Below are 25,792 nucleotides of genomic sequence, written 5' to 3'. Positions count from 1 at the left end.
AAGCTCTTCCTCCTTACCTTTACATCTTAGAATCTCTGTCGTCCTTCAAGACTTAGCTCAGGGGGTGCAGCTAGATGGCGTAGTGGATAGAGCCCCAACCCAGAAGGCAGGAGGAACCTGAGTTCAAATTCAGCCTCAGACCAAACACTTGACACTTACTAGCTGTGTGACCCTGGGCAAGTCACTTAACCCCAATTGCAAAAAAAAAACCAAACCCTCAGCTCAAATTCCCATCTTCTGCATGCAGCCTTTCCTGGTTTCACTCTATTCCTACTCCAGCTGTTAGTCTTCCCTCTAAGGTTTTCTTCCATCTGCTTTATATGCATCTTTGTCTTAAAGTTTGAAGAGATTCTGAGTGCTAAAGTCCTATACAAGGAGAGTTAGCTGTCTTCTTTATCTGCTACTTATGTTGCTAGGGAGAAAACTGAGGGACATGCAGAAAGGAGAGTCCTTAGTCATAGCCCTGGCGTCAGGAAGAGGGGGCCTTTGCTATCGAGGTATGCGGTTCCTGATTCTTCCCTTCCTCTCTATATTCCCTAAGTCAAGGACTTGGAAATTAGGTGAAGCTAGTTGCAGTTTTGGGCTTCTGGTCATGTATTTAAGGAGAGAACAAACCAAAAGCTTAAGAAGGAGACAGCTAAGGTGCAACAAGCAAGTTTTATTGAGGGAGGTGAGAGATGCATAGTCCTGGGGTAGTCAGGAAGGATAGATACATACTGGGTGGTTCTACTGGTGCCTTGGATTGGTTAGGCCACTGAAGGAGGAGGAAAGTAGGGTGAAAGGGGAGGAAAGTAGGGAGGACGTGAGGAAAGTTGGGTGAATTTTTATAAAGTTCTTATCTGGATCAAAAAGAACCAGACTTTGGGTACAAGGGCATAGGAACTTTGGACATGGGGTTTGGGTTAAGGTTTAGTATTGTTGGCTAACTCATGCTGAGGTGAATACAAGTAGAAATTGGCAGCTAATTGATATTCAGACTCCCTGCCAGATGAGGAAATGGGTATTGGGCCCTTACTGCTAGCGTTATTCTAACAAGGGTTAATCAGGATTTCCTTTTTTTTAAGCTTCCACAGGGATTTTTTTTCCATTTAGGCTAATGCATTCCTCATAATTTTGAATACTGTATAGCTATTTATTTACATATTATCTGAACTCGTCAAAATGTAAGTTCCTTGTTGTCAGGGACTTAGCTTTTCTTTGTATCTCCTGTGTTTAGCTACTAAATAAACACAATGCCTGGAATATAGTGGGCACTTAATAGTAAGCTTGTTGATTGATTTTTTAATCAAATACTATGAGACCTCTGCAGTCTCTGCAGACCCCAGTCCTTTTAGAATTCTCAGATTTCTGGAATGACTCTAAACTAGGATCCATGGATCCCTAAGGGATCTGTGGATAGATTTCGCAGTTCCATGAACTTGAATCAAGAAAAAAATTACAACTTTATTTTCACTAACTTCTAACTGAAAATTAGCATTTCCTTCAATTATTTTTAAAACATTCTGAAAAGGAGTTTCACCAGACTGCTAAAGGTTAAGACAAAGATAAGAATCCCTGTTCTAAATCTAGAAGGTAAGCCCCCAAAAGACTGTGGGTAAGCTTCTTAAGGTCAGGAACAGTTTGAATTCATCCCCACCTCTTAGCCCAGTACAGTATACATAGTAAGGGCTTTAATACTGTTGGATTATTGAATTAGCCAGGAGAAAACAAGCCAAGTAAGTAGCCAGACAATGAGGTTTTATTACTTTACCTTGTACTGTTAACTTTTCATATGTATATGTCTTATCTACCCAACTGGATTGTAAACAGCTTGAGAACTTCTAGGTCTAAGAAATCCCTTTGTCTGCCTCCCATCCAACACTTGTCTATTTTGTGCCTTTGCTATTTTCTTCTGATCACTACCGCTTGTGCCTGTTTCTGGGATTGGAAGAAAAGCCAGACGGGAGAAGATTGTTGCTGGAGAAAAAAATAACTAAGGGAGACAATTAGGGAGAAAGTAGAAGCAACTACAGGATAGACAGTGAGGTAAAATGAATTTAGGAATTGCCTAGTGAGTTAGGGATTGAACCTTCTAATCCAAGACTCATCACTAACTGTTAACCTGTTAAAACCTAAGAACCTTTCCCTTCCCTATATTAAAACTGTTAATGTTGAAGTGGGAAAACAAAAGAAGATGTAAACAAGAGTTAGCTAACATTCAAACCTCACTGGAACAAAGAGAAAGTGGTGCTATGTAGCTGTCTATCTGATGTCTAGGGTGTGGTATGTCAAGCATGGGAAATGTTGCTGGCTAAAATTTCTTCCTAATGGGAAAAAAAAGAGCCCTCTGATATCTAGAGAGAAAACAAAAGGAAGCAGAAAAATGCAGGCTTTCTGGCAATAGCTAACATCTTAAGCTCCAAGATCAGTACCAGCTTGTTTTTAGTCACCTTAAAAAAAAAAAAGACAATGAAGTAACTGAAAACAAAGGTCAAGGATTCACTCTTAGTTTCTGTGTATTTTCTTCTCTTTTCTCTTACATTACTGTTTATTCTGCGTACCAAATTCCTAGTTACAATGTTAAAACACTCTATTTAAGAGTGAAAAGAAAAATGTACACTAGGACTACTGCCAGATCCAGTTTGGCTCAGACATTTTCTCTTGTGTCTGTATTGAACAGAATCAAGAAAATAATTGGGATAGAGGAACAGTGTTGATATGGCTAGAGAGGACCAATGAATTAAGATAAATCATTCAAATGATAGCACTTAATATTCTACCATATATTCATCTATTCATTTCTCTTTCTCTTCACTCTAACTTTTTATTGATAGCTTCCATGACCAAAGACAACAGACACCACCAGATTCCCACCTTGGAATGTTTATGATCCCATGCTCATCATGATGTCTCTTTCTTTCTTGACCTTATCAGGTATCCACTGTGTTGTTAGACACATGCCTTCACTAGACTATTCCTTTCAAATTTACTGTAATTCTTAACTACCTTTTCATCTTGTTTGTTCCAGTCTAATCAGTCTATTTTTTTTTTTACTTATTATTCCTTGTAGTTTGTTCACAACTCTTTGTGGCTGCTTCTAGAAGGTCTCCAATCTTTCGATCATCCTCTTACTCATAGGGAGAATTGGCTATCTCCCTTCTTCAACAGTGTGGGTTTTTTTATTTCTTTTTTTATTTTTAGGCAGCTGGGGTTAAGTGACTTGCTCAGGGTCACACAGCTAGTAAGTGTCAAGTGTTTGGTCTGAGGCCAGATTTGAACTTAGGTCCTCCTGACTCCAGTGCTCTATCCACTGAGCCACCTAGCTGCCGTGAACAATGTGTTCTCATTATTATTCTAATATTCAACGTTTTGGGTCCACCTTTTCTAACTTCTTCTAACAGATAGAAACTTCAGACTCATACTAAAGGAGGGGAGACAAGTTAGGATACTATTAAAATTACCTAAGCATGAAATGACTATTAGCATGGTAGAAGTAAAAATGGAAAAGAAAGGATGGCTATGGGAGATAGTACAAAGATAAAATCCCAGAACTTTGTAGATTAGTAGCTCATTGTCAGGGTGGTGGGAAGGCCTGAGACAATGAGTTTGCTTCTGGACTTTTTGAGTTTGGAATAGCAATGGAACAGCCAAGTGGAAATCGCTGCTAGGTAGTTGGAGACAGAAGACAGCCCACAGCTTTCACTGAGTCTCTTTTCTTCTGTCTGCTTATTCCATGCTTTACTCCCTGCTCTTTGCCTTACTCCAAACCACTGTAATCTTTTGGTCTCATTTGGGATGCTTGTTTGCTTTGGCCTCATCTGAAGGTATTGACCCTTTGCTAAGCCCTTCTACTCTGCAGAGAATTTACAGAGTGGTAAGGAAAGGGTACCAGCATGGCAATAGATTAAGAAGAGTCAGAGGGATGCTGGCTTCTTTATCATGTGATTTCCTTCACTGGGCCTTTTTAGAAATTTCTTCTTTTCCTTACCTCCTTTAAACTACCCTGACTTTTTTTGGCAGTATTCTGTTCTTCCATACCCTTTCTGATGACTCCTCTTGACAGTTTCCTTTCTCTTTACAAAACCCGACTGCTATCAAGGGGTAGCTTTCCCAGCATGTATTTTGAGGCTTCCTGGAGCAAGTAACTCCTGACTGTTCTACTATAAAAACAAAATCTGCTGGAACTCAGACTTGCCTTTAAGGGCTGTAGATAAACATCCTACGTAAATATGGTTTGTTTTTAATTTTATGTGCTTAATGATTTCATATTTCACTTACAAAAAAAAATCATAGATATATACATAGATATATACATAGATATATATAATGGTACTTTCCTTGTATGGTGGTGATCACCTTATTTAAAATTCTAAATACTGTAAACATTTGTTTTAACAGAAGTAGACTGCCACTTGGGAGTTCTGTCTTCTTTTCTCAGTTTAACCTTGACCTATGAGATAATTTTGGACCCATATTTCAAATGCTCTGTCTTATCTGTGTTTTTGTTAATTATTTATTTTCCTAACTGCTTTGAAATAAGATTAAACAGGTTTTCAGATATGGGCTTTCAAGAGCAAATAAAAATTGTAAAGGAGTCTCTACTTTTTTATGTTGATTATATATGAGTATGTCTTGCCTGTGTACCATATCTTATCTCTTGTCCTACTTACTAAAGAATAGTCTAGTAAAAAATATTTGTATGATCTTTTATATTTGTTTTATTTATTTGAAAGTTATAAATTATTTTAATATGAGCATAGTGAGTATAATATAATTAAACAAGGAACAAAATGTGCCCAAGTACTTGGGCAATTGGTATTTAGTATTACAGTATAATAGAATGTTAATACAATTCTTTTTCAGTTGATAAGTGAGAAAGGTACTGAATGTAGTTAGTATTTTCACATACAAGAAAGAGAAGTAGAACCGACAATTAGTGTTTATCTTTAGAACCATTGGCATGAAAGACTCCTAAAAGAAAGTTTCCTGGCTTCTTTCAAAATCTTACAGGTCCAGATTTAAAACATGAAGAAAGAGCTCTCCTCAGGTTCTTAAGTACACCTGAATTTCTGGGGGCAGTGAGGTGGCACAGTGGATAAAGCACTGGCCCTGGAGTCTGGACGACTTGAGTTCAAAAACGACCTCAGCCCAAACCCTTGACACTAGCTGTGTGACCCTGGGCAAGTCACTTAACTCCAGTTGCAGGAAGGAAGGAAGGAAGAAGCACCTGAATTTCTTGAGCAGAGATTGTGCTACTCTAACTAACCATAGACTTACCAGAATTTCTAGGCAGAGACTGTGATACCCTGCAAAGGACTGTCCTGTCCTGTCTTATAGCATCATAGTTTTAGAGCTCAAAGGAACTTTACAGGTTATATTTTATAGATGAGAAAACTGAAGTCCAAAAAGGTTCAGTGACCTGTCTGAGGTCACATAGGGAATAAATGGCAGAGCTGGGATTTTGAACTCAGGATCCCTAATCCAGCCCTCATTTCACTGTACCTTGCTAGTTCCCTACTTAAGTCTCCTCAGATTCTTTATTCATCTTCTGATTATTCCACTGTTAATTTCTTTTTTAAATTAAAAACTCCATTATTCTTATATTTATTAAAAACTCATCCTTCCACATAGTCAGTGATGAGTATATATGCAAAAACAGGTTTTCTTACTTTACCTCAGCTAGTAGAAGGGCAGCTTGGTGGCTCAGTGACCTAGAGTCAGGAAGACCTGATTTCAGATCTGGCCTCAGACACTTACCAGCTATGTAACCTTGGGCAAGTCACTTAACTTTGGTTTGCCTTGGTTTCCTCATCTGTAAAATAGGGATAATCAAATGAGATAATAATTGTAAAGCATTTAATCCAGTGCCTAGAACATAGTAAGTGCTAGTTAAATGCTAGCTGTTATTATCATCATCACTATTATTATTATTTTCTTTTCTTTCCAAAGCATCCTTCACATTGCTTCAAAACATATTTTCCTCATGCATAGACCTGGCTGTGTCATTTCTTTGCCTGAAACCTTTCAGTGGTTTCTTATTGCCTGCTGAGTATACTTTATGCTTTCTTGTCATACAATAAGGCCAGTAATACTGGCCTTAGAACAATTAGGACATTAATATTATATAATAATCTCTTACTATCCCACCACTGGAAAAGGAGAAAGAGTGATGACTCTGGAGTCAGAGGAAGTGGATTCAAATCCTACCTTGGGCATATTACTCTTGGACCTCAGTTTCTTTATTTATAAAATGAGGATATTGGACCATGTAGTTTCTGAAGGTCCTTCCAGCACTAAACCTGATTTAACCTAACCTAACCTAACCTAATGGCTTCTTTTTGAGGAAGTTCTGGTTTCCTACCATTGAGTAATGACCTTTCTCCCTCAGATATCACAGTGAACTTGATTTGTACCTCTTTGATACATGTAAGTGTTATTTTGAATTGTAGTTATTGGTACGTGTCTTATCTCCCTATTAGACTGTAAGTGCCACGTGGTCAGGAAGGCTACTTTATGTGAAGATTACACATAGACAGGACTAAATAAATGTTTGTTGAATTAAATTTAATTCCACAAACCTGGGGTGGGATGATCATGTCCCATGTAACTTGTAATAATCAAAGTAGTATATACTGAGGTCAGCTGGGTTTAGTATTGTAGTACTGCCTTTCATAATCATGGTATAATTTACATATATCCTACTCTAGAACCTCAGTTTCTCATAACAGGAAACATAGAATAGCATCTTTCATTTTTAAATTATTCAACACATAAACACAAGTTTGCTGCCAAGAGTCTGAAATTTGACCACTTTGTACAAACAAGTAGGTGAGAACTATTTCACAATCAACATCCTCGCTTCAGTGAATCACCAAGCAGATGTTGATAGAGCACAGCAGAGTGTGTCCTGGAGGTGGGATTGAGGGAGGGCATAAAGTTGCTAATCACAAATTAGTTGACCTCATCATCCCTGTTAATGATGCCTTGTCATTATATTTAGCACAGTTGTTCTTTTGTTAATGCTACTGCTTGTCAAAAGCAGAGAAATGTAGAGAACCTTTAGAGCTGAATAGCATATACATAATGAGGAAGCATGGCACACCACAGAAAAACACTGCACTGAGAGTCAACAGCCCTGCACTTGAATCCTGTTTTTTTAGCTGTGTAACCTTGGGTAAGTCTGGACTTTGGTTTTCTCTGTAACACAAGGGGCTCAGGCTCATTCTTTAAATTCCTTTCTACTACATATATTCATGATTCTATTTCCACTTGTTTGACAGTCTAATCAACAGTCATTGCTTAAAATTCCATCTTTGACTAGTAAAAATAAACTTTAAAAGATGATATTTAGTAAGATAACCAAAATTACTCAACAGTTCTTCTGTGTAGGTGAAAAGTATAAATTAATAATAAAGCATTCTTTATTCTTTGAGAATCAGCCTGGCATAGTGAATAGAAAGTTGGAAGACCTGGGTTCAAATCCCACTTCTGACATCTTCTGGCTATGTGACCCTGGACAAATCAACCTCTCAGTGCTTTAGGCAACTCAGATTATAAATTGCAGAAAAGGGGCAAACCGCTGGTAGAGAGAGTTTCCTCATCTGAAAGTTTCCTATTCCTACTTATTCTTCAGTAAATTCATTTTTCAAAGAAAGGACCAATTTTAATTAATTTTTTTTAAAGAATAGCTAAGTGGGAATCATTTATAACTTCAGTTGGGGATACTTGCTACAGTTCTTCAATTCTGTATTTAGAGTAGAGATTATTTAATTCTCTCCTTTGACTAATTAACAAAGATGATTTAATAACACATTTATATAATGCTTTAAAATTTATTTATAAAGACTCAACAACACTGTGGAGTATGCAGCACGTTCTTAATATCGTACTTTATAGGAAACTGAAGTCAAAGAAGATTGAAGTGACTTAATTTTAGTCCATAGATAATGTCAGAGCTGATCCTTAGTCCCTGATCTTCCCACTGTACCATGCAGATTCAGTAATGTCTAAAAAATGTCCCCAAAAGACAGAAAACAAGTTCTCTAGAACAGAGGTGTCAAATATGCCATGGGTTTCAGGCAGAATAAGATCAAAGTGTAATAGGGAAATATTTAACAAGATGAAAATACAATAAAACTTAGATGATATTACACCTCAAAACCAAGTCAATATGTGCCCCTGGCATCCTTATGTATGGTTTAGTGGCCCCATTTCTTTTTGAGTTTGACAATAAGTGACACTACTGCTCTAGAATATACTATATTGAGGTTTCCAATAGCAAATTCCCCTGATAAAATGTAACCTCCTCTAGAACAGAAACACTTTAATTTTTGTCTTCGTATTCCATGACATTTAAGTTAACTTGATTGATTGATTGTATAGGACATCAATGAACACTGCCATAAAGGTTATAAATACATTGTTTTCTTTCTCTTTTAAAAAAAAGTCATTTTCACTGAGTGAGGTGAGGTATAAAAGGTTTAAACAATAATATCAATTCTCTAGGCATTTTTACATTGTGTTAATATCAACATCAAGGTATAGTAAGACTTAAAGAAAAATAAATCAGTGGAGAATTTATCCAGTTTTCTGAACCTTAAGTGGAATGTAGAATTATAACAAGTATCCATTTCATAGTGGCTGTAGAAACTAAACTTTAAAATATAGCTGTTATACAGAGCATATTATAACATCTCAGAGTTGGAAGAGATACTTGGTAGACAGGTCATCTAGTCAAACCATAGCTGAGCAGAGATTTCCTGTGAACCATCCCAGACCAGTGATCAGCCAGTCTCAAGATAGTTAAGAAACCCATACCAATCATGATTCAGCATGTTCTACTTTTGAATCTCTAATTATTAGCAATATTTTCCTTATATAGAGCCCAAATCTACCTATCTGCAATTTCCACAATTTTGTTTTAGCTCTGCCCTGTGGGACCAGACAGAGTCAGTCTAATCTGTCTTCTATATCAGAGGTATGCAACCTGCAGGGACCAGATGCAACCCACAACACTCCTGAGTGTGGCCTGAACTAGATTAAAATGTAATTGGGAGGGGCAACTAGGTGGCACAGTGGATAGAGCACTGGCCCTGAAGTCAGGAGGACCTGAGTTCAAATCCAGCCTCAGACCAAATGCTTGATATTTACTAGCTGTGTGACCCTGGGCAAGTCACTTAACCCCAATTGCCTAAAAAAGAAAACGTAATTGGGAAATATTTGACAAAATAAATAAAAATATAATAAAACATAGATAATAATACATTTTAAAATAAAGTCAGCATGTGACCCTCAGGGATCCTTACATATGAGTTAGTGGTCCCCATTTCTATTTGCATTTGATATCACTTCTATATGAAAGCCTTTCTTATACCTAAAAAGAGATATTATGTTCTCTCTTAAGTCTTTTATTCTCCAGGCCAGACATTTTCAGTTCCTTTGACTAATCCTTGTATGACATGAAGTTGAATCATCTCAACATTGATAACTATATACACAAAGAAAATAGGCAATAGATTCTGTTTAGTTCTGTGTTAGGTAAGTACCACTTAGAATATTTAGGTCAGTCCTCTGTGTAAGCAGTTAGTAAAAACTGAAGCCTTACACAGAAGCTTTCTCAGCTGGCAGAGTTTCCCCTCTCCCCTCTCCCCAAGCTGGAGGTTTCATTATCAGCCTCTATTTTCTCCTTTCCCCAGAGACTTCATTGTCAATAACCCCCCTACCTCCAATTACCATAAGGCTACTAGGGAATGGAAAGCAGCTCTGCCTTGTGACACTATTGAGCCTCTCTGATCTAGGTAAACAGACTCTGACTAGTAAACTTAGCACAAAGGTTCTCTAATACAGACTCAGAGCACTTTTGAGGAAATCTACCTAATCTTACATGTATAGGACTGTATTCAAGTATGAAATGTTATTACCAAAAAGAAGGCTAATCTGTTGTCCCAGTATTGTATAGTTCTTTGAGTCTTATTATAACATTTAAAATGTGATTTTCAATATTGTTTATGCCTGGAATTCTGCTGAAATGCAGACATTACAGTAGGCTTAAAGAAAATTGTGGCCTGGTGTCATGTTTGCAGTGGTGTCGTATCTCTGATGATGATTGATTTGGAGCTTTTGAAGTATCCCTTCCTCAAACACTGAAGCACAAATTCTTGAAATGGTCATAAGCAAATAAGTACAAGCGAGGTAAAAGAATGGATAAAACACTAACAGAGGTATAGATGCTATTGTGTTTGTGATGGAGAATCTGAAATTATCTGATTAAATTCAATAAAAATTGTTTAAACTTTCTCTCTGTGAGGTCAATATTGAGGATACAAAGAAAAATTATCTTCAAGTAGCTCACATTCTACCGTGGGGTAGCAAAGAGTAGAGATACAACATGTATGCAAAGAAAAGGTAGTTTCTAGCTAGATTGTAAAATACATATGCCCAAGGAGTTTGCAATGTATTCTACCAGCATTAAGGAGCTGCTAGAGATTCTTGAACAGGGAGTGACAAAGTCAGACCTGTACTTTAGGAAGATTATTTTAGCAACTTTGTGGGGATGGGTTAGAGACAGTAGCAAAGGGAAAGCAAGGAAACCATTTGCCGTTAGGGCAATAGTCCAGGCAAGAAGTGATGAAGACCTAAACTAGGGTTGTGGCCATGTGAGAGAAGCAATTGAATGCAAGTGATATTACAAAGGTTGAATGAGCAAACTTGGATGTGTCATGTCAAGGAGAATGAAGAACAGAGAATGAACTAAGGTTGGGAATGTTTTTAATGGTATTAATGGTCTTTTGGAGATTGAAAAAGCTACTTTATTCTTTGACTAATTTTTTGAAAAAGACGTTAGTTGTAGTTAGAGCCTTGAAACCAAATAAAGAAAAATACTTTTGCAGTGCTATGGGAATATGCAGGGTAGGGTAGATTGCTGTGCTATTGGTTTAAAAATAGATTCCCTTCAGCTGTCACACTTCCCTAGACATCATGTAACCATACATACCTTATTAAAAAAAAAAAAGGCAAACGACCAAAAAGCAAGCTGACATCAAGAACATTAAGACATTAAGTTCTGAGTTCAGAACCTGGAGATGGCAAGGAAGCCAGAGAAGCCAGCAATAAGTGTGTAGCCCAGAATGATGGTACAGCAATGTTATGGGACTTGTTGCAATCATCATAATGCCATCTACAAATAGGAATAGCTGGAAGACCTCACAATCCATAGGGAATCTCTTTGTGGTCTTGACTCTGCCCTGAATTTTCTCCATCATAGAGAGTAGCAAATACCTTTGACAAGTGTACATCTCCTTGTTTTATGCCTCTTATGGTGATTGTCATCATACAGTCATTAAACAGAATTTTTTCTGTTATATATTCCAAGAAATCTTCAATGATTTTAATGTATTAATAAGAAAGATTCTAAGAGAGCACATAAGGTGGCATTTTGTCTTGTGAAATAAAATACTTTTTAAAAAAATTAACCAACAGTGGCATCTTATAAGTCTCTATGTCACTCAGTTAATTGTGAAATGATAAAGATGTGCTCCATTAATGAATATGGCGTTTGAAAGCCTGCTTGTTCCTTACCAGTACATATATAGATTTTGTTATAGATGGGAGAACAGGCATATAGGTTGGTAATCATTGATGTTCTTTTAATTTCCCACTCCCCTTGCCTTTTTTTGGGTTTAATAAGGTCTGAGACTTTCCCCAAGCTTTTGGTAACTTTCCTTCCTTCAGATATCTGGCGTATTGATCTCTATGTACAAAATACCTATTTGTGTGAAAAATTCATAACAGTGCTAGAAACAAATTTAAATGGCCATTGATTGGCAGAAGACTTAAATTATGGAATAAGAGTGTAATGAGGTATTATTGAGCCATAAGAAACAGTATCTAGGATCCCTTTTAGGTCTAAACATATGATTATGAATATGAAAGAATATGTTAAGTCATAAAAATGACAGTAAAGAAAAGACCACCAGAAGAGTAGTGGACATTGACAACAACTGTGTAATTAAAGGCAATGCCATGATGATAGCTACAGGTTTATTTTATCTATACAAATAGAAAGGGCTTATGAAAGCAAAAATAATATAACTGCCACTGTATTAAAAATTAAAGGAGTCAAAAAACTAATTAATATATCATTCTTTGTAGTTTTTTAAAATCTAGAACACCCACACATGTGAGATTACTGAGCCACTTGAATATTTGAGTATTTATTTTGTTGTTCTTTTCTTTTGTTTCTGTTTTAATATTTGAATACTTGTAGGTATCAAGGAAAGTTTTGATAAAGTTAATTTTTTTTAAAAAAGGGGAATTAATTTCCAAGGCTCATTCAGCCCTATATCTGGGATTGTGCTGGTAAGTGACTCTCCCAGGAAAACTTTTTTAACATTTTTTCCATCACTTTTTTAAGTCTAGACAGTCAACAAAATAATAAATCAAGCCCTCATTTGTGGCATTTGCTTATTTCAGAGATTAAATGCTCTCAACAGCTGGCTTCATGAGCTGGTACAAGCTAGTTCCCATTTACCAATGGCCCACATCCCCACACAGTTTGGAGGTGAAGGAGCAGCAGATTAGGAATCTGAAGACTAAGGTTCTCTCCTGACTCTACTACTTACTGACCATGCAAGTCACTTCATTTCTCTGAACCTCCATTTCTTCTTTTTCAAAATGGAGATTTTAATGCTTGTTCAACTTTCTTAACGTACAAATTAGGAAAAGCAAATAAAATAATGAACACTTTGCAAACGTGAGTTATTACTTTCATGTACAGCCATAGCACATTTCAGTACTAATGTCCATAATGATGTCACTGAGTCAAGAAAAGGTTAAATTATACTCACTATTACTGTTTAAGAATTTGTGGTAGTGTGTTATATGTTATAGAAAAAAGTTGTATTCATGCTGTTGTTGAGGCCTGGCAATTTCACCTTTGCAACATCTCTCAGGTGGGTCTGCCTCTTTCAAGTCTCTCCCCACTCTGATTCATCCTCCATTTGGCTACCAAAGTGATTTTCTAAGAACACAGTCCCAGCTGTGCTACTTCCTTATACTGGAAACTCCAGTGGCTCAAGGATCAAATACAAAATTTGGTGTTTATTATTCAAAGCCCTTCATAATAACCTAGATCCTTCCTACTTTTCTAGTCTTCTTACCCCTTACTTTCTGGCAAATACATTTTGATGTCTTCAATCCAGTATCACTGTCCCTCTTCAGTGTTCCATGAACAAGACACTACATCTCTTGACTCTGGGTGTTTTCTCTGGCTGTCCCATGCCAGAATGGCATGCTTTCCTGGAATGCTTTCCTTACTTTTACCTGACTACTGACCTTCCTGATTTCCTTTAAGTCCCAACTGAAATTCCACCTTCTACAGGAAGCCTTTTTCAGCCTCTCCTAATTCTTTCTAATGCCTTCCCTCTGTTAATTATTCCTATTTATCCTTTATATAGATGGCTTTGTATGTATTTGTATATATTTGAGGGTAGGGACTGTCATAACCCTAGCGCTTAGCATAGTACTTGGCACATAGTAGGTGCTTAACAAATGTTTATTGATTATTGAACAAACATTTATTTAGCACCTACTACATTCCAGGCAAACTCTGGAGACACAAAGAAAGGCAAAAATAGCCCCTGCCCTGAAGGAGGTCACAATCTAATGGGGGAGACAATATTCAAGCAACTATATGCAAACTAGACATTTGCAGTCTAAATTGGAGATAATCTTACAGGGCACTAGGAAAGGCTTCTTGCAAAAGATTTCCATTAGAAATTTTTTTTTTAATGTAAGGCTTAATTCCCAACTACCTGGTTAATTTCAGCTGTCCAAAATGACTAATCTCTGAGGATCCAGTTATTCAATATTTTATTGTAGTTAGAATTTGGAAACCAGATTCAAGATATACTTTTTCATCACTGTGGGAGAGAGTACAAAGTAGGACATATAGCTGTGAAAATAATTTAAAAAGATACCCTTATATCATCACTTGCCATCTCAAGTTGAAAAGTGAAAGGTGGAAAATAGGTGCACAGTACAGAAAAGGCAACTTTGATTTCAGTCCCAAAAACCATCTTGGAGTGTTCTTCGGCAAAAGAGTATTAGTGTGATGTTTCATCTGCCATATAAGTTTTGTATTGCTGTGAAAATAATAAGGGTTTCAGAGTACATGCATGTATAGAAAGACTCCTATTTAAATTTCAGATCATTTGTAAATATGTCAAGGGCCATAGCTGTGGATGACTACACTAAGGAAGATGAGTTGCTTTGAGACATCCTCACTTAACAAATCTAATTTCTAAGACAGAAATAAACAATATGCAGTGCAAGTCAGTATGAAATGTGATTAATAATCAATGACAGATATATTTTTCTATACAAAAGATCCATTTCAAAGCTGCCAGAGTATACAAAAAAAAATTACTAAGTACAGATTTTATGCCTTCTCTGTTTTATAGTTTATGATGTAAAGTAGTTACAGTATGCTTTTTTATGTTACAACTAATGTGCCTTTTTGATTGTGACTACTCTTAGTGTGATAGGCCTCAAATCTTACCTTGTCACTTCTTAAATTACTGATCAGTCAATTAAAGGAATAGTAGAAAAACATTTTAGAGATAAAAGCATTTTTTTTATTCCTACAATGCTTTCAGTGTAATGAGCCATAGTTTGCTGAACAAGGAATTGATTTTCTCAGTGAGTAGAGGGAAATTGATTGAACTAGTCATTTATGGATCCAATTTACTTGACTGTATCTATATCTGAGCAGTTATTTTCAGCATGGTTGAGAGCTTAAGATAATGGTTATCAGCTAAGTAAGTATTATTGAAGGAGGACACAGTAGAGTAGTTTAAGTCTTCTCTTTGATTTCTTAGGAAATAAAGACAAAGACTAAGGATACTTTGTTAATATCAGGCTTTGAGAAAATATTTCAGGTAATAGAGTTTGGAAACATATCCTAGTAAAAAGGTCACTTGCTAGTTTGAAATTTTTAAATTTATTGCCAAAACAATTTCAAAATATTCTAAGAAGTCGAATGTTACATTAAAAACGCATGGAATCAAACCAGATTTGTCCTCAAAAAGAGATGTGAGAAGATATCTTCCCCCTCTTCTTTGCAGAGGTAGGGACCGATGATTATGAAACAGGGCATTATAACATTTTTTTTATATGTTTATTGGCTTTGCTGAGTTTATTTTTTCTTCATTTAAAAAAAAATCTCTGTTGTGAAGGATGGCTCCTTGAGTGGGGAAAGAGGAAGGGGGATGCATAAAGAAACATAGGTAATGTAAGAAAAAAAAGATACCAATAAACTTTTTTAAACAAATAAAAGAGGGTAAAGAAATGCATTAAAGAGGACAGAAGAAAAGTCACAAAAAAAGAGACAGGTAGGCTTTTAAAATTACATGTTGAATTATGCATAAAAGGCAAAGCAAGCTGTACATAATTTAGATTCCTGGTTTCATATACAGTCTTCTTTTTCTATTCTACTTTGTATATGGAAATACCCATTTTGTGTGATGTTAAACTCAGAATAAAAAGTAATTTTAAATGCATGGAATCCAGTCTACAAGCTCAGCATCCCAAAGTGGTCAAGCCCAGGGAACTATATATCCACTCTATATAGTAAGCTTGAAGTATTTTCAAACTAGAAATATGAAGGGCTTCTGGGATTTAAATAACCCTTGGAATTCATTTCTCATTCAACTTTTGGCCTATTTTCATAAACAGCCAAGAAGCCATACTGAATGATGGGATTGAGTTTCCTATAACAGCTGGAGAAGCCAGCCTCACTTTGTCAAGTTTATGTCTTCTCCATGAGTTAAAATTTCTATCCTTTTCCTCGACAACCACTAGGGTTGAATGAGTACTCAATCTGTGTATGAGGAAAATTTTACCCCTGGATTTCTTCTTTTATACTTTTTTTGGGGGGGAATGAGGTAAATATATTCTTGTAATAATACTTTAATGAAAGTACATACTATTAGCATAATTTCATTGAGTTAATTACATTGACTCATGAATAATTGTATGTGGTTTTCTGATCATCTCATCAGCCTATCTGATACTGGTGAGGTAGCAGAGTACTGTTGGACACTTGCATGGAACACTTTTGCTCCATTTTTTGTTCTTGAGAGGTGACTGGTACAATTAGATGCTCATTTGTACATTTGCCCATCTCTGCTCCCTAACCCCATAGCATTAGAAATATATATCTGTTGGAAATACGGAGCTGATTCTAGTATTTGCAAAAGAATACCTGGCTTATGGGAAATGTATTTAGATTTGCCTAGCTCTCATCTTATATATTGTTTGTCTTCTAAAAACTGATGAATTGGAGATCTGCATTTTGTAATTCAGAATTTGCTCTTTTGTTGGCTTGCTATAAGTTTAATAGTTTAATATAAGTTTAATTTTTTAATAAAAATTTCTCATAACATGGTATTATTGCATGGTTTTTGTTGTTGAATAATATGTTGAAAATTTTAAATTGATGTTTAGGAAGAAACTCTGAGATTCCTAGAAGAACTGCACATTTACCATGAGAATTTCTTCTTAGTCCTGAGGTGTTTTCATGCGTTTGTGTCTTCTCTTCCCAAGTATCCCTTGGGCCGACAGGTAACTAATACTTTATAATTGGAATCTGTGGAGTAGCAGTGCTGGTAGTTATATGCTTTGATTTCCTGAGTATTCTAGGAATCTGAATTTGAAGTAATGTCCTATGTAAAAAAAAAAAGTTTTGCAAATCTGAATCAGTTACAGCTGTACACAAGTAGTACTGGTAACTGAAAACGTGTTTTCTCTCTAAATGTTTACAACTATGAACAACCACATTTCACAGTATATGCAGCTTCTCTATGGCATAACTGAAATGTATAAATGTAATTTTCTTTTCTAAATCACCTAAGTTTATCTGCTTTGGCAGAGGAACTTATTGTGAGATTTTTTTTAAAAAAGCCATGGATAAAATATTTGTTGAACTGAACTAAATTGAGAGTTAGTACCAGAAATGCTATTAATTTACTGGATGAACTCAATAAATCACTTAGCTTCTCTCGGTCTCAGTTTCCTCATCTTCAAAATGAGAAAGTTGCCCTCTAACTCTAATAAACTAATAAAAGGAAGAAACATTATATAAAATTAGTACTTCTGCTTCATATAAGAATTTTGGCCTAGAACTTCCATCTCTGATTGAATACTCATTATAGGCAAATCACCAGAAATACAAAGATAAAACTTGCTATCAAGTAGCTTACATTCTGCTGAGGGGGAGACATTCTGTACTAGAATATATACAAATCAATACAAAGTAATTTCAAAGGAAAATACTTAACAACTAAGGAATCGGCAAAAACCCCATATAAGATATGGTACCTGAACCTTGTTTTAAGGGAAGATAGGAATTCTAAGAGGCAGAGACAAGGAGGGGTGCAGTTTAGACATAAGGAATAGCCCATATATGGGCTATATGTGGAATGTCACATACAGGAAACAGCTAAGAAATGAAATATGTCAGAGAATCTCAAAGAGTTGGAAAAATATTAAAATATAGGTACCTGTACGAATTTATGGGTATAGTAAATTATCATGGAAGAAATTGGTCCCTGTAAGTATTTGCATCAGTTCCAGGGATCAGTTGTGAAGGAATTTCTATTGTTTTTGAGATAATTGCTATGATTTAGTATGTGTTTACACATTTTGAATCAACAGCCACATCTAGACTTCTTACACATAATTTTTTCCCATTTGTTATTTTCCAGTTACTTCTGCACAGTGTCCAGTGGTATCAGCCAAAAACATGTACACACTTCACATTCATTTAAAGTACTCATTCACATTCATTTAAAGTATACATTCATTATGAAGTACTCAGTTCATGATACATCTGACATCAATTGTCATTTTAATCATTCTAATTGGGTTCTTGAATATATAGAATTTGACAAACTAATACAAAACAACTTCAGCATTTGTTTTCCTCACTAAATGCATTGTTCACTTTCAGATCAGGGAGCTGTATTGTGCATGTTTAGAAAAGAACATTTGGGAGTCACAAGAATATGAGCCTATTTTGCAGCTCCTCAGGTATTTTTCCTTCCTTTTTTTCTTGTTTTAAACACATGAATTGTTATGCAATCTATAGAATTATGATATGAGGCAAGCACAACTGGTTCTTTGGGTACTGTCCCAGAAAGACCACAATGGCAGCGGAAAGTGAGTCTGCAATCACACTTTAATAGGCACTGACGGTACAGGGGCAAATGATACAGGAAGTACAGAAACAAGCAGCACTAGGGGGCAAGGTACAGAGGTAAATGGTGTGGGGACAGGGATGAAGTGGTGGAGGAAGGCAGGCAGCAGGGAAGAGAGTACTTTTTTTTAAATAATATTTTATTTCTTCCCAACTACATGTAAAAACAGTTTTTAACATTTGTTTTTAAAATTTTTGACTTCCAAATTATCTGCTTCCCTCCCTCTTTCCCTAAGACAGTAAGCAATTTCATATAGATTATGCATGTGCAGTCATGCAAAACCTGTTTCCATATTAGCCACGTGAAAGAAAACACAGGCCAAAAAAAAAAAAGCCACTACAAAAAAATAAAGTGGAAAAATAGTGTTTCAGTCTGCATTTAAGCTTCATCAGTTCTTTATCTGGAGACGGATAGCATTTTTCATCACAAGCCTCTTTGGAATTGTCTTGTGCCATTGTATTGCTGAGAATAGCTAAGTCATTCACAGTTAATCATACAATATTGCTGTTACTGTGTACAATGTTTTAGTTCTGCTTACTTCACTGCATTAGTTCATGTAAGTTTTTCCAGGTTTTTCTGAAATCATCCTGTTCATCATTTCTTATAGAACAATAATCATATACTACCACTTGTTCAGCCATTTCCCAATTGATGGATATCCTCTCAATTTCCAATTCTTTGCCACTACATAAAAGAGCTGCTACAAATATTTTTGTAAAAATACGTCCATTTCCTTTTTTTTTTTTTTAAATTTCTTTTGCATATAGATTAGTGGTGCATTGCTGGCTCACAGGGTATGCACAGTTTGGTTGCCCTTTGGGCATAGTTCCAGATGGCTCTCCAGAATGGTTAGATCAGTTCATAACTCCACCAGTGGTTCATTAGTGTCCCAATTTTCCCACATCCTATTTGTTTATCATTTTCTTTTTCCGTCATATTAGCTAATCTGATAGGTATGAAGTGATACCTCAGTGTTGTTTTAATTTGTATTTCTCTAATCAGTAGTGATTCAGAGTATTTTTTTATGTGACTGTAGATAGCTTTGATTTCTTCATCTGAAAACTGCTGGTTCATATTCTTTGACCATTTATCAATTGGGGAATGACTTGTATTATTATAAATTTGACTCAGTTCTCTATGTATTTGAGAATTGCGGCCTTTATCACAGACACTTGCTGCAAAAAATTTTCCTAGCTTTCTGATTTTCTTCTAATCTTAGTTGCATCGATTTTGTTTGTGCAAAACCCTTTTAATTTAATATAATCAAAATTACCCATTTTACATCTTGTAATCCCCTCTATCTCTTATTTGATCATAAATTCTTCCATTCTTCATAGGTCTGATGGGTAAACTAACTATTCCTTGCTCCCCTGAGTTGCTTATGGCATCATCCTTTATGTCTAAATTATGTACCCATTTTGACCTTATCTTGGTATACAGTATAAGATGTTGGTCTATACCTAGTTTCTGCCATACTGTTTTCCAGTTTTCTTTCTTTCTTTCTTTCTTTCTTTCTTTCTTTCTTTCTTTCTTTCTTTCTTTCTTTCTTTCTTTCTTTCTTTCTTTCTTTCTTTCTTTCTTTCTTTCTTTCTTTCTTTTTCTCTCTCTCTTTCTCTCTCTCTCTCTCTTCCTCCCTTCCTTCCCCCTTCTCTCTCTCTCTCTCTCTCTCTCTTTCTCTCTCTCTCTCTTTCTCTCTTTCTTTCTGTCATTTGTTTTAGGCAATTGGGGTTGAGTGACTTGCCCGGAGTCACACAGCTAGTGAGTGTTATGTGTCTGAGGCCAGATTTGAACTCAGGTCCTCCTGACCTATCCTCCTGATAGGGCTGGCGCTCTGTCCACTGTACCACCTAGCTGCCTCGTGTTTTCTAGTTTTCCCAGCAACTTTTGTTAAATAGTGAGTTCTTATCCCAAAAGCTTGGGTGTTTGGGTTTATCAAACACTAGATTACTATATTCATTTATATAATACTGTGTATTGTACCTAATCTATTCTACTGATCCAGTACTCTATCTCTTAGTTGTACCAGATTGTTTTGATGATTACCACTTTATCATATAGTTTGAGACCTTGCACTAGGCCAGATGAGAGTACTTTTGAACACTTCTGATGAAAAGACCAGACCTGAACAGGTACAAACAGAAGAGTCCAGAGAAAGCTAGGGAGATAAATTTATTTAAGTATTTGGAAGGGACTGTAGTATGATTTAATACCACAGAAGAAAAGAAACAAGTATTGGGGGCAGTTAGGTGACACAGTGGATAGAGCACCGGCCCTGGAATCAAGAGTACCTGAGTTCAAATCCAGCCTCAGCCTCCAGCTAGCTGTATGACCCTGAGCAAATCACTTAACCCCTATTGCCTCTAAAAGATAAAAATAATAAAAATAATAAAAGAAAAAGAAACAAATATCCCTTCAGAGCCTTAATTCCTTCAAAGGTATTGAAGGAGTTAAATAAGAAAAGCAGAGGTCTTGGGAGTGGGTTGGTTCTTTTCTGGTAGTCTGAAGAAGGGAAGGAGAAGGGAGGATACAAGGAGAAATACCCTATGTAGAAAGGTAGATGAAGGGAATGGACTTGCTAATTCTCATAACTGGAATGCATAAGAAGAAGGGTACATAAAATAGAGGAAGGACTGGAGGGAGTAGGCATTAGATGAACCTCATTTCTCAGAAATGGACAAAGGAAAGTTGAAAGCACATGGTGTTTGGTATAGAAATACATCAGACTTAACAGAGAAACAAGCAAAAATGGGGAGAGGGGCTTAAGAAGGAGGCTAATAATGGCAAGGGAATAGTCACAAACAAAAAAACTTCCTGAGCCTGAAGAATGGAAAATGGAAAGTAAAAGAAATAGAAGTTAAGGGGATACCTTAAAGTACTTCTTAAATAATTAGGGAATGGCTAAAGAAATTTTGGTATATGAAAGTAAGAGAATATTATTGTGCCCTAAGAAATAACAAAAGAGACAATTTCAGAAAATCCTCAGTAGTATGTACTGATGCAAAGTGAATTGAGCAGAACCAGGAGAACAAGGCTACTATGCTTCCTACCTCCTGACAGAAACAATGGATACAAAGTTCATATTCACATACTTGGAAATGGCCACTATGTGACTTTGGTTTTGCTTATTTATACTTTTTTCTACAAAAACTTTTTTGTTAAAAACTTCTCGGAGTTTTTGATTGGGAGTAGGAGTATGGAGGAGACAAACAATATTGATGCCCAAAAAAGAGAGTTGTGGTAACATTTTTTTTTCAAATGCACAGAAGAGAAGGAAGTTTAGAACAGGTACACAGACAAGCAAAAGCATAATATTTAATTTTTTAAATTTTTATTAATTTAATTTAAATGTAATTTAATTTTTAATATGTATTTTTTTTAATTTTTAGTTTTCAACATTCACCTTTACAAGATTTTGAGTTTTAAATATTCTTCCTGTCCTTCCCCCTCCCCAAGATGGGGTGCTATCTGATATGTACAAGCATATTAAACATAGTTCCACATTAGTCATGTTGTAAAGAAGAATTAGAACCAAAGGAAAAACCACGAGAAAGAAAAAAACATTTTAAATAAGGAAAAATAGTATGCTTCGATCTGCATTCAGACTCCATAGTTCTTTCTCTGGATGTGGATAGCATTTTCCATCATGAGTCTTTTGGAATTGTCTTAGATCATTGCATTGCTGAGAAGAGCTAAGTCCATCAAAGTTGGTCATTGCACAGAGTTACTGTTACTGTGCACAGTGTTTTCCCTGGTTCTGCTCACTTTACTCTGCATCAGTTCATGCAAAGCTTTCCAGATTTTTCTAAAGTCTGCCAAGCAGAAAAATTTTAAAGTTAAATGTAGAATTTGTACTTTATTATAAAAGCAAGTGATATTATTTAGAGATTAATAATTTCATATAGACTCTTCTTTTTGGGTCCTGCTCTATAGAAATCTTTTTGTTGTTGTTGTTTATTTACCTTTAGAATTTTAAAAAAATTTGTGATAAGTCTGATGTCCAGTGTCTTTGGGTTTAAGTAACTACCTGTACCTAATGGCATTTTCTCTTCCATCTGATGACCCTGATTTGAAGCCCTGTATACCTAACCAAGCTTTGACTTGAGCCTGGCACTTGTAACCATTTTGTAGTATCTATAAGTTGCTGTTATCTTCTGGGAACATCCTTTTGTACTTCCACATTCTAAAGACTACTTAGGGGAGAAACAATAAAAGTCATTTTCCAGTTTTGCCTCCTTTCACCTCTAAAGACAGTATATAAATTTGGGGAAGTGAGTGTCTCAAAACAAGTACCTTATTAGCACATCCATCTTCAAAATAAAATTTTAAGTAGGTGTTACAAGATTAGAAACATAATCCAAGATAAACATTAAATATTCACTGAAGGGAAAAGACTAAGAATTCAAAGAAAGTATTTAAGAGGTAGCATATAAATATTAACATTGTTCCTTTAACTCCTTCAGTGCACATATGATCTAAACATGGATATTCCTTTCATCAATAGAGATCCCAACTTATCCATGACTTTTTATCCTTTATGACACTTTTTCCAGTTTTCCCATAGATGCTTCACAAAGATCCACTCAATATGCTAGGGGCCTCCTCTAGGTCTTTTTATATTCCGTGGATACTTTTGCAGCAGTTGTACAGTCCATCTGTTATCTCTCCTTCTGCTACCTTATTGACCTACCTTTTTTCCTGATCCAACATTTCCTAGGTATTCCTTAACCACTTCTTGCACATAGGTCAGCATTAGAAATATTTTGTATCCTTCTGTGCACACTTAACATCTCCCTGTTACTTAGTCTCCTGCATCTTTGAGTCTTCAAAGATTTTTTTTTTTTGGCTAGGCAGTGGGATTAAGTGACTTGCCTACACAGCTAGTAAGTGTTATGTGTCTGAGGCTGGATTTGAACTCAGGTCCTCCTGACTCCAAGGCTGGAGCTCTATCCACTGTGCCACCTAGCTGCCCCCCAAATCTAATTTTTAAGGAATTATTTCTTCAGCTAGCTTTTGTACCACCTTTTCCATTTTGCCAGTTCTACTTTTTGAGTTGTTTTCTTCAGTCAATTTTTGTGCTTCCTTTTCCAAGCTATTGACTCTTTTTTTCAAGATTCTCTTGCATTTTTCCCCCAATTTTTCTTCTGCCTCTCTTATTTTATTTTTAAAATACTTTTTGAGCTCTTCCAGGAAGGCTTTTTGGGCTTAAAACCAATTCATATTTCCTTTGATGCTTCAGATGTAGGCGTTTTGACATTGTTGTCCTCTTCTGAGTTTGTGTTTTGATCTTCCCTGTTGCCATAGTAGCTTTCTATGGTCAGGGATTTTTTTTTTTTAATTTTCCAAACTAATTAGTGACTTTTAAAGTTGAGCTCTGCTCCTGGACACAGGGGCACTGTCCCAAGCTTCTTGTGCTGGGGGCCAGAGGCCTAGTAACTGGTTTGTTGCGGCGGTCTGGGGTTCTAGGGCTGGCCACTCACCTGTTGCACTGAGATCAGCCACTCTATTAGCACCTGGTACACCAGAGCTCAGGAAATGTAGGCTCACCTCTCTAGGCTGGAGACCTCACAGCTGGTTTGCTGTGATGCTAGCCTGCTGAGCAGAATTGCTGATCTGTGCTCAGAGCTCGAGGCCTCCTGTTGGCTTGCCCAGACACACTGCCTGTGCTGAACTGTGCTCTTCTCACCCAAGTGAGATAGACCTCTCCTGCTGTCCTTCTAAGTTATCTTGAGCTGGAAAGTTGTTTCACTTTGACCTTTTGTGGATTCTGTCACTCTAGATTCATGTTGAGGTTCGATTTAAGTTATTTCCAGGGAAACTGGGGAGTGCTTAGGCAACTTCCTAGGTTTTTCTCTGCCATCTTGGCTCTGTCTATCCTCTACCAATTCAAATAAACAATCTATAACTTACAGTCTTACAGGGTTGCCAGAGGTTTCCAAGAGGTTAAGTGACTTGCCCATGTTCACATACCCACTATATATTAAAGCCAAGATTTGGATGCAGATCCTTCCAACTCCAAGACTGGTCCTATATCAACTATGGCCAACTTTACCACTCTTATGTTTTCTTATATAAATAAAAATGTTTTCTTCTTATGGAACCTCAAAAAGAGTGGCATTTTAAATCTGTGTGTGCGTGTATGTATATATGTGTGTATGTGTATATATGTATGTATATGTGTGTGTTTATGCATACACATTTATACACATACATATATAACATATACTTCATATATGTAATATAATTATTTGTCATATTTCACAAAATAACATCTCAGATTTTTATTGTTGTTATTCAGTTGTATCTGACATTTTGTGACCCAGTTTGGGGGCTTGCACTCTCTACTGTGCTGCCTAGCAGCCCTTAAATTGGATTGTGATCTCTGGGAGGGGTTGTTGTTATTCAGTCATTTCAGAATCTTTATGACCCTGTTTGGGGTTTTCTTGTCAAAGATAATGGAATAGTTTGCTATTTCCTTTTCCAGTTCATTTTACAATGAGAAAACTGAGGCAAACAGGATTAAGTGCCCAGGGTCACACAGCTAGTAAGTGTCTGAGGCTAGCTTTGAACTCAGGGAAATGAGTCTTCCTGACTCCAGCCCCTGCACTCTACCTGCTGTGCCAGCTAGCTTCCTGAATCTCAGATTAGCTAATAAATAAGAAAAATTTGCTCAATTCCATCACATTATCAGTTCTAATCAGTCCTATCTCAAGTTTTATTATTATTTTTTTAATAAACAGCAGTGTGGTCTTTGGAAAAGGCATAAGCTACTTTCTTATTTTAAAAAACAGGTAATTGATGTTTGGTTTAACACTAACAGGTAAAAGTCACCCAGATTTGTAGAAAACAGCATCTGTGAAAGAATATCTGATCCATACAATCAAATGTACTAAAAGTTATGGGGTCCAGTCCAGTAAATGTGGAATCCAAGTTGCAAAATAATATGCTATTCTTATGCCCTGACTGTAGGCAAGGCAGCACTAGAATAAGGGAATAAATAAATAAATGTGTGTTGTGATGAGCTTGTGTGTAAAATAGTATTGAAATTTATGCTGAGTCAGTTTGAGTGACCCCATTGTTTCTAGTCTTTTCTTTTTCATTGTTTCTAGTCTTGCTAGTCTTCCAGGTATGTGCCAGGCAATCTGTCGGGAAAGGAGGCTTGTTCTTTCATCCTAACCCCTTGTCCTTTGTGGTACCTACTAAGACATGTAGCTGCATATGCTTTCATCCCATATCCTTACCTCTAATCTCATTTCTCCTCTGATGTGGCCAGTAAAGTAGCTGACAGATGCTACTTCATCCCCTTTTAGAAACGTACACCTCTCAGGATTGTCTTTCCCTTATGAAATTCATCTATAAAATCAGCTCGTAGTTTGAATTTGGTGCCTGGATACTCTGAACGCCATGTTGCCTTGAGATACTTAATAAACTCCTTTTAATTTTTTCTACCTGAGTTTTTTTTCATTATTGAGAGCAAGGCTCAAACAAAGATTTTCTTTTAGTAATTGAGTTGGGTAATTATCATAGTCCCAGGCCTGAATTTGGGAACTGAAGAAATGCAA

At 36.2% G+C, this 25,792-nt stretch overlaps 1 protein-coding gene across 4 annotated transcripts in view; it reads left to right on the top strand.

Moving 5' to 3' along the window:
• ORC3 (origin recognition complex subunit 3) overlaps positions 1-25,792 on the top strand; it is a 119,115-nt gene that overhangs the window by 62,018 nt on the left and 31,305 nt on the right. For all 4 annotated transcript variants that reach the window (XM_078155246.1, XM_078155245.1, XM_020976306.2 and 1 more), the window contains exons 12-13: positions 16,483-16,599; positions 17,987-18,066. In XM_078155246.1, coding sequence (XP_078011372.1) covers positions 16,483-16,599; positions 17,987-18,066 — 197 coding nt within the window. The remainder of the gene's footprint in view (positions 1-16,482; positions 16,600-17,986; positions 18,067-25,792) is intronic.

Source organism: Phascolarctos cinereus, unplaced genomic scaffold (assembly GCF_003287225.1).
Source record: "Phascolarctos cinereus isolate Bilbo 61053 unplaced genomic scaffold, phaCin_HiC Scaffold_5;HRSCAF=322, whole genome shotgun sequence".
NCBI lineage: Eukaryota > Metazoa > Chordata > Mammalia > Diprotodontia > Phascolarctidae > Phascolarctos > Phascolarctos cinereus.
This window is presented reverse-complemented; position numbering and strand designations above follow the sequence as displayed.